General features: G+C 34.4%; 1 protein-coding gene across 2 annotated transcripts; it reads left to right on the forward strand.

The window, feature by feature from the left end:
* The first annotated feature begins 5,203 nt into the window (after positions 1 to 5,203).
* Positions 5,204 to 10,288, forward strand: LOC143553338 (nodulin homeobox-like). Of its 2 annotated transcripts, XM_077043360.1 has the most exons (18): positions 5,204 to 5,267; positions 5,374 to 5,410; positions 6,377 to 6,502; positions 6,591 to 6,749; positions 6,831 to 6,914; positions 7,000 to 7,116; positions 7,208 to 7,417; positions 7,501 to 7,620; positions 7,698 to 7,793; positions 7,879 to 8,037; positions 8,159 to 8,435; positions 8,520 to 8,621; positions 8,710 to 8,779; positions 8,919 to 8,979; positions 9,101 to 9,325; positions 9,406 to 9,552; positions 9,650 to 9,684; positions 9,762 to 10,288. In XM_077043360.1, the coding sequence occupies exons 2-18, from the start codon at positions 5,390 to 5,392 to the stop codon at positions 10,222 to 10,224; spliced, it is 2,472 nt and encodes an 823-aa protein (XP_076899475.1). In that variant the 5' UTR covers positions 5,204 to 5,267; positions 5,374 to 5,389; the 3' UTR covers positions 10,225 to 10,288. The 2 variants fall into 2 exon arrangements, with proteins under 2 accessions (XP_076899475.1, XP_076899474.1); XM_077043359.1 differs by lacking the exon at positions 5,204 to 5,267 and having other exon boundaries at positions 5,370 to 5,410.

Consider the following 10,288-nt stretch of genomic DNA (forward strand, 5'->3'; position numbering starts at 1 on the left):
GAGAATAATTTAACATCATAACTTAAATTTCACATACAATTTTATGTGCCTCATCTCTCCTAAACCAGGTTCCTTTCAAGAACCATAACACCATCATTAACTATGCATCCTAAAGGAGAACTCAAGCAAGCTGACAATCATGTCGTCTACATCATTCTCTAATGTGATTACTAATCTCCAAGTTGTAACATGCACGCATATAATTATAGGTTTATCATATTATCATGTTTTTCCATTACTAACATAAAGAACTGATCAACACATAGACTTAACCCTTTTGATCTAAACGAACATCCACACACATAACAAGTTATAAAAAACACTAAAAATATATAAAGTTTATGCCAACAAAATTCATGGTTATACTTTCAATTTCGTAAAAACGAAAGTCAAATTTATAAAGTCTGATGATGAATATCAAGGTTATGGGTAGACTTTTGTGTTAAACACAAACACAACATTCATATAAGTCGGCAATCGCAATAGACAACCACATCTAATGGAAGCACACAACTACACACTCACCGGAAAACAGGGACCACCGTCACCTAGGCATCTGAAATGGAGCAATCGACACTCACATCCCCACCAGACCAGAAGTTACAGAACATATATGAAATGGTGGGATGAAGATAAGAGAGAGAGAGAGATGGTGAAAAGGGCGGTCCAATCACATCGGTGTGCAAAAAGTGTTGCACAACGTACAATAACTAGCGCAGACACTCTATTGGGGTAACAACAAACGACCGCATCCAATGGAAGCACCCAACCACACAGTCGCTGGAAAACACAAACCACCATTACCTAGGCCTAAATGGAAGCAAACAACACTCACATCCCCCACCGGACGAGAAGTTACAAAACTTATATGAAACAGTGGGATGAAGATAAGAAATAACGAGTGAGATAGTGAAAAAGGGAGGTCCAATCACATCAAGGTACAAAAAATGTTGCACAATGTACAATAACTAGCGCAGAGATACTCTCCCAAAATTATATATTTGTAAATTGCATGTACTCAGGTAGATATAATCATATAATGTGTGAAAATTATTGTTTTTTATTTTAATAGTATTATTTGTAAATGTTTAATATAACTAGTTTGATCAACATAATCTAACTCAGCAAAAATGTTTTTACGGACAAAATATTTTAATATAAATAGGGTTGTCCAAACTCCAAACTGCTCGACGCTCGTTCACTACTCGCTCGAAAATTGCTTGAAAAATGTTCGTTCGATTTTGGTTTGGTTTGGAAGTGAGCCGTTTGGCTTGGTCCGGTTTGAAAACAAACCAAGTACGAGCAAAGCCTCTCTCGGTTCGGTTCGTTTTTACTTGAATTGTTTTTTATTTTATTTATACACATATTTTTTAAGTGTATATATATAAAAATAAAGTATTCTTTAAAGCTTTTGAAATTTCTTTATTTAGTGTTGATTTTAAAGTTTAATTTCAAACTTTAGCTGCTTGTTTTATATATGTTTTCTTGTTAATTTTGAGTTTAGACATTTTAGGGTTAAAAGTCTAGATATTTTGGAGTTAAAAGTCTTGGATTAAAGATTTTTTACTTTTAGAAATTAAAAATTAAAAAATATATACGAAACCAAGCCGCTCGAAATCAAACCAAACCAAGTTCAAGCATAAAAATATCACTTGTTTCTTAAAATTCAATCCGCTCGGTTCAGCTCACTTTCAAACCAAACCAAGTATGAGCAAGAGTCGGCATTCGGTTCGGCTCTGAACGGTTTGTAACAACCCTAACTATAAAGAATTATAGACTTGGATTTTTGGATTACAAGACTAGAGATAGTCTTCTTCAACAAACAATATGCCAATAAGAATATAAGATACTATAAGATACTATTGTCCTCTATTGTTAAAAACAAGGATTTTGACCGTGCATTTCATGAAGTGCCAACATTCGATCAACTCATTATAATTTATATTGTAAAAATTTAAATTATAACCGTAACTAAAATAGATGAATTTTAATAGTAATATAATCATAAAATAAGAAAAATTATAAGAATATACAAATGACAAGTGAGTAACATTACGCTTGCACATCCCTTGACAATAATTTTTTAATGAACCTTGAATAAATGTAAATTTCTTAGACCATGTGTAGTCATAAAGCCTCACGTCTGGTCAGTCATAATTATGGTATTTTACAAAACCAGAGTGTAGTCATAAAGCCTCCGTAACTTTGTTTATTTGTTTTTTTTAATTCTCGTGCCTTCCACCCACGTTATCTCAAAGGCCTAAAAAAATTGCCCCAAAACGCGCGGGGGGGGGGGGGGGTGCCCCCGACTTTATCCACTAAAACGCCGTGGATAAAGCTCCACTACGCTTGGTCTTATAACTTAGAACATAATGAATGTTTAGTTATTACACTTAGGGTTTGTTTGTTATGAGGTAATGGAATGAGTGATGGAATGGAATGAACTAGATAATGGAATGAATAATTACCATTCCATTGAGATGTTTGGTTATCATGTGGGAATGAAATAAATTATTACTTTGTGTGTGTGTTGGTATGCTAGAAAAAAAACAGAATAAAATAAAAATGGTGATGAGTGGCAGCGGGTGGCGGTGGGATGCGAGCAGTAATGGGTTGTGGTGGCGATGGGCATGAGCTGGGAGTGATGGTTAGATAGCTGGGAGTGATAATCAGTGGTGGTTTGTGGCGGGTGGTGGCAGGTGGTGGGTGGCGACTGGTGGTGGTGGTGATGATGATGGTCGGGAGCAATGGTTGGCGGTGGTGGTGGTGGGCAGCGATGGTAGGTGGTGGTGGCGGTTTGATGATGGTGGTGGGTGGTTGGTGGCGGCGAAAGGTGGTGGTGGCGAGCAACGACAGTGGTGGTGGTGGTGGTGGTGATGGTGATGGTGGGAGGGTGTTGGAGGTGATATAGTTTGAAAAGGGGATGAAATGAAAAAAATAAAGGGTGATGGATGAAATGAATTTGATGTGTTTTAAAGGGAATGAAATGGACATGATAATGGGCGATTCCATTCCATTGACCATATCTTTTTTTTCATTCCTTCACAATGGTCCATTCCATTCCGTCTCTCATTCCTACATACCAATCTCTACCTTACAATTATCATATATAAATTAGCCTTATATTAATTTATTTCTTTAATAGTTAAAATACGGAATACCTGTCATTTTCATTTTGAGGTATAGGGTAAGGTCAAAATACAAAGGACAACACAAATGGGAAGAATGAGAAATAATTTAATCCATTAATCTTATATTTGAATGGTGAATATTAATTTAAGAATAAAAACTGATGAAAATGACATGAATGTAATAACCAACTTATGATAACTTTCTCTCTCCACATGCAAAACACATGCCAATTCCTCAATCATTTTAAAATGTATATAACTTCTTCATACGACATTTTTTAGAAAAAAACCATAATAACAAGCGTTTTTTCATCTTTAATATGAATATAATATTGTTATATAAAAGTTAAAAAAAGTTAGTGAGTTTTTTATATTGCGTAGCATCCCGTCTCTCTTATCACCAATATTGTTCGCTTTGCCCCGATGGATGACCCATCTAGGAACTCATGAATTTGTTTTTGGTTGCTACGGTAGAGACTTCCTAGGTGGTCACCCATCCTAGTATTATTTCCACCTGAGCGTGCAGCCAACTAAGCCACATGTGCTCAATAACCATCTAAGCACAAAACCCCGTTGATGATTTAAGAGGAGAAGTCATTACTTATGAACCAAAGATCTCTCATGTCCAACCGATGTGGGATTTGCTTAAGGTGTATAATTGGTTCATGTTAATCATCTCTGAAATTTCTGTATCGTTACATATTGTGTTATTGGTTGTTCATTGTATTTTTTAATTTGGTTTTTCTATGCGCTGTGTTACAGATTTTGTTAATTCTATTTTTTAATTGGTACTCATATTAAAAATATAAATTAAAACAAAGATCACGTCAGTGTGTCATTTTGTTCGTCATTGTGTCTTTGTGCTCAACATTTGTCTTTCTACTTATAATGTGTTGTAGTCATTGTGTAATACGTTCATTATCTTTTGTTCTGGATTGACATGTGTCATTCACTTAATTTGAGAAAAATAGTATTATTTCATTGTGTATTACGTTCAAGTCATTGTGTAATATATAGTTTCCATGTGTTTTACATTTCAGGTCATTGTGCTACATGTATCTACCATTGCGTCTTACGTTTCAGGTCATTGTGATATATGTATTCACCATTGTGTCTTACGTTTCAGGTCATTGTGCTATATGTATTTATCATTGTGTTTTACGTTTCAGATTATTGCTTAATATATATTCATCACTATGTTTTAGGTATTAGATAATTTGTTGTTATTTTATCATTATATTTGCATATTATTATTACACAACGGTGTTGTTAGTATTTAAAAAAAAAGCACAATAATGAGTTCAAAGATACAATGACGAAAAAACAAAATGATACACAGAAAGACACAATGACGAAAAAAGATACAATGGTTTTAATTTTTATACAATAAAATCATAATCATATTAAAGATGCAAAAACGCTTGTTATTATGGTGATTTTTTTTAAAAAATACCATAGGAAAAAATTATAGACATTTTAAAATGATAGGAAAATTAACATATGACTTGCATGCGAAGTGAGAAAATATGTATTATTACTTTTATATTCTTTTTAGATTTATCCTCACTTAATACATGTTAATTATTTATTACACTTCTAATTTTTATTAATCTTTATAGAATAGCTTAACCCTTCATTTTGATAGAATGATAAAATGACGAGAGTTTAGAATAGAAAATTAAACGTTCAATGTTTTTAGAATGCTAATATTTAGCTTAAAGAAATTAAGCTAAAATAGAATCATTGAGGGGGTGTTTGGGATTGCTTAATTTTATCAACTTATAACTTATAAACTTTTTAAAAAGTAATAAGGTGTTTGGGATTATTTATATTGTGAGAGGAAAAGTTTCATAAGTTACAATATTATAACTTATTAACTTAATAAAAAGTTACAAGGTGGTAAAATAAGGAATCCTAAACACTCCCTGAATACGATTATATCATCATTGTAATTGTATTCATGAAACAAACATATATATCATATATTTTGAAATTCCATCTCTCACAAGTCACACCCTATAAAACAAACACCTTCATTCATTTCTACACTCAAAAAGAATATATAGTCTCTGCTTACTCCTCACACCGTTTGCATAATTAGCGTCTCCGACTGCAATTACCACAGAGTTTGTAAGTGTTTACCTCATAATTTAACCTTTAATCGTACCTATTTTCGCCCCTAACTAAAACCTAGGGTTTATTTGTGAAGCAGTGAATACATTTTGTTGCATATCAAAATGAGGGCTGGGAAGGAGGAGATGTCAAGCACCACTCTACAAGTGAGTTACTTATATTTTTCACTTTCATTTTCTTGTTTCTTTTCGGTTCGGTTCGGTTATTACGAGTCATTGTTGATCACCTGGTAGGAACAAAGTTAGGTGCCTCTTTTCTAGGTATTATTATTATTATTATTTGTTATTTGTAATAATTGCAGCATATTTAGCTATTTGAGTTCCACTGTTTTAGACCTAAATGATTATTATTATTTTTGTTTGGATGTTTATGTCGGTTACCATGGATTCGAAATCAGTTTAATTCGTCTTTGTTTGCTATGGGAAGGAACTACTAACAAGTAACGCATGATCACATATAGAATCTTTTCTAAAAGGTTTAACGAGCGAAATGTATTAGAGCGGTGTCACATATAGAATCCTTTTTTTAAAAGGTTTAAGCTGGTTTTGTGGACGGTTGTTAATGTATTTCGTCTCTGTGCAGTTTGTTTAAACTGTTCTTAATCATTGTGTTCATCATAGTTTTATTAAGCTGGTAGGAACAAAGTGAGATGACTCTTTTCTAGATATTATTAGTTATTGGTAGTAAATGCAGCATATTTAGTGATTTGTGTTCCACTGTTTTAGACCTAAATGTTTATAATTTTCGTCCATAGTGGTGGCCTGCAACTTTGTGGTGTAACAAAAGTTATATACTTGTTGGTCATATATACAGTGCTACATTTGTTGTCGAGACCTTTTTTTTATGTTTTATATTGGTTACCGTGGATTGATTCTAAATTGGTTCAATTCGTCTTAGTTTGCTATGGGAAGGAACTACTAGCGAGTTACATGTGATCGATCACATATAGAATATTTTTTAAAAGGTTTAACACGCGAAATGTATTAAAGTGGTGTTTTTGTTAATAGATACTACACGGTATATTATTGTGTATATGATTGTAAACGCACACGTCTGGTCAATGTAACTCGTGTTATCGGTACTTTTATTTTAGCATTTGCTTCTATATGCAGCCGATTGATTTGGTTTCAGCTGTCAAGGATTTGCATATTCTAAGTACTCTGGAGCTTAGTAAGTTAATCAGGGATGCTGATAATGATATCATTCAATGGACCGACAGTAACGAATCATCAAAACAGGTTGGTAAAGTTTACATTAATCATATTATTTATCATTAAGCTTTTGACCCGATTAATATTATTATGATATGCAATATTGATATTTCAGATTAATTTGGAAACACTAGTAAGATATTTACCTTGGCATCTGATTGCGAAGCTTCTAGAATCCAAACAAGATGAAGAACTTCTTAGATACTTATTAGGCGGGATTAGACTTTTGCATGCCTTATATGATCTTGCAACTCGTAATACTAAACTTGAGCAGGTAAATACGATAAATGAGTTTACTCCTATTATTGATTTTGATTTTCAATGTTTCGTCTATAAACTATTTTCCATAATACAGGTTTTGCTTGAGGACATGAAAATATCTGAACAGATGTTTGATTTAATCTTTTTCATGATCTTGGTTCTTAGTGGCTTTAGACAGGTTAACATAGTTCTATTATTTACATAAGTTTAGCTCTTTATTTACCTTTATTGTTCTGCACTCACACATATTTTTGTTGACTCAGGAAAGTCAACTCGCTGCACTGCATTCAGCACTGTTGGCTTGCAGTCTAAATCTAATAACAGCATTTGTTTCATCACAATGGAATGAGTTGGAACCGGTTCTGCTTGCACACCCTAAGGTGACATGTTACGCCTTATGTCTATTATTTCAAATCTAAAAAGTAGTCCAATATTTTATTTGAGAAAATGCGGTTGATGAATATGTGACAGGTGGATACATTTGTTTTTGGATCTTTTGCTGCTGTTCATAGGGACATCCAGTTTATTCTAGTAAGGCTGTCTGTTCAAAATGACAAAACTAGCATGCAATCAAATCTTGCTGAAGTCAACCGAATATGTCAGCACACGGAGGCATCGTTACAGTTCCTTCAGTCACTTTGCCAACAAAAGTTATTTAGAGAGCGCCTCGTTACGAATAAGGTATTTCATTAAATAAATTTGCATATCTACATTAATTGAATATAACTATGATGCGGTTTGACTGTAATTTTTGTTTCCTTCAGGATCTATGTGAAGAAGGTGGCATTCTTTTACTGGCTAATGACATCATGAAATTGCCATTCTGTGAAGATTCTTATCTTATGGCTGTGTTTTCAAGGCTAAAATCAAAAGTGCTATCTATTGTAAGATCTAGTTATAATTATAAACCATGTTTTATTAATTTCACTATGATTATAAATGAAGTGTTTTCTTTCTGCAGTTGCTGAATCTTTGTGAAGTAGAAAGTGTGTCTTTCTTGGATGTGGCTGCCAGCACTACCAAGGGTTTGAATTTAGCAAAGTCTACTATATCCAAGGTTTCTTTTAATTAATTTGAATATTAAGGTTTATATTATAATACTACTTACAAAACTAAAGCTTCCATGAAATTGTGTGATATAGGTTCTTGAATTGCTGAAGGTCATATTTCGTGATCTCAACACGCTCGCTTCTTTTTCAGACAAAACGTACCCGAGAGGGCTTTTACAACTGAATGCAATGCGACTGACAGACGTTCTTTCTGATGATTCTAATTTTAGATCATACATCACCCTCAATTTTGTAAGTTTTAAACCGTCTGAATCATTATATTATATAAATAACATATTTGTAATTATATCTAACACACTAATTATCTACAATAAATGTCATTTATTGAAATTGTTGTGTTTTTTCTGTGCAGACTGAAGTTTTAACCACAATATTTTTGCAACCACATGCGGATTTCTTGTCTAGTTGGTGTTCTTCTGGATCTAGGCCTGCTGAAGAAGATGCTACTCTGGATTATGATTCATTTACAGCATCTGGATGGGTTTTGGGTGTGCTGACGTCATCAGATGTTCCAGAATCCACTTTCAATCCATCACTCGTTCCTCGGACTTCCTATGCGTTTCAAAAAACATCGTTGCTGGTTAAAGTCGTGGCAAATCTCACTTGTTTTATTCCTGATATATGTAGAGGTGAATGCTATAATCATATGTTTCTGAATCGGATGTTTGCTTAAGTGCCAATTTTGACCATATACTTTTTTGTTTTATTCACAGAGGAGAAAGATCTTTTCCTGAACACATTCATGCAGTGCTTTCAAAAGGATCTTTCTAGTAATTCAAGAACTGAAAAGGCTGCCATTGTGATCCAAAACCTGCGTATTGATCATCTCAACAGCTTCTTTAGTTGATTAAAGTTCAAAAGCATGTGGTTTTGGTCAAATAAAACAATGCTTTGTGTGTGCAGGTTCCTTATCCCTGTATGCGGAATCTTTAATTCCTGGATTCCTTAATAATGATGACGTGGAGTTGTTTAGGTAAATCATAATTTGATCCATCTCAACTTGAACCTAATTTGATCCGTTAACCAGCACACCCATCGTGCCACCTCTAGGTATGGCCATATTGGGACATATTGGAGGTGGTTATCTTCATTTCTGTTTTTGTTTTGTATAGGTTGTTCATTGAACAGCTGGAACCGTTAATTATGCAGGAATCTGATAACAACCGAGTTACAGTAAAACTTCACATCTTATCTTTGTTTATTGTCAAGTTCAATAATAACTTTATATGATTGTAATAATCGCCACACATAATTCAGATCATGAATGTGAAATATCTTGGACTTAATTGTGTAGGAGGTCCACAGTACAGGTCAAAATTCTTCAAATGCAGGTAGGAATATGGGCATGTCTGACAATTCACCTGTGGAAGAAGCAAACCAGTTAAATCTCACTGGAAATGAAAACCAGCGGACAGATCTGGCTCCAACTTTAACTCCTGTTCCCATGGCTGTTAAGGCAACCGAGGTAGGTGCTCAAAATGTTGAAACAACTATATCGGATGCAAACACCGGACATCAGGTAACAATTCTGTTAAGTAAAATGAATTATTTTGACTTTTATTATAACTAATAATGACATCAGATTTTGAAAACGTACAGAGTGAGGAAAAACAGGTGAAAAAACGGAAGCGCAATATATTGAATCACATGCAAATAACCATGATCGAACAGGCTTTACAAATTGAGCCCGAAATGCAGAGGAATGCCGCCTCCATACAATTATGGTCTGAAAAGCTTAGTCTTCATGTATGTAAAATTTGCATCTCTTTTTAATTTAGGAAAATCATATTTTCATTTTTTTTCCTGAAACAATAGTTTAATGTTTACTGATTTGATATTGCAGGGTTCAGAAATTACTTCCTCACAGCTTAAGAATTGGTGAGTAAGCCTGTCCTTGTTTTCATGTAACCGTTATATAATGATTCCTTTTAATGGTTGTTGTTAATGCGCAACAGGGTGAATAACCGTAAAGCCAAATTAGCCCGTGTAGCTGCCAAGGATAACCAAGGTCCTTCTGGTGGTGACAATATTGCTTTCACTGACAAACAAGGTGGATCAGGAACCGACCCTGACCTCGAGAGTGCTGATGAGTTCTTTGACCCAACTCCATCTACTGGTCAACCAACTCAGTTAGTTAAGCATGAGCCGGGCCAGTTTGTGGTGCTGACAGATGGTAAAGGAGACGAGATTGGAAAGGGGTTTGTGCACCAAGCAAGTGGGTCATGGTCTGGAGCCAACCTTGATGAATCAGGGTTGTGTGTGGTGGATATCACCTATCTTAAGGTGGATAAATGGACGAGCCTTCCGCACCCATGTCATGCTACCGGCACATCATATGGTCATTCGGAGCAGATCATTGGTGTGAAGAGAGTGCTGTGGGATTCCAGTAAACTTGTGGTACAGCATAGGGCTGGATGATAACTTGTAATGTTATTTTCAAGTGCTATTTGCCTCTTATGGTCAGATGTCTTGTACAATAATT

Source organism: Bidens hawaiensis, unplaced genomic scaffold, assembly GCF_021521415.1.
Source record: "Bidens hawaiensis isolate Kalapana, Puna unplaced genomic scaffold, B.hawaiensis_p1.1 tig00017166_1, whole genome shotgun sequence".
In the NCBI taxonomy this organism is placed as follows: Eukaryota; Viridiplantae; Streptophyta; class Magnoliopsida; order Asterales; family Asteraceae; genus Bidens; species Bidens hawaiensis.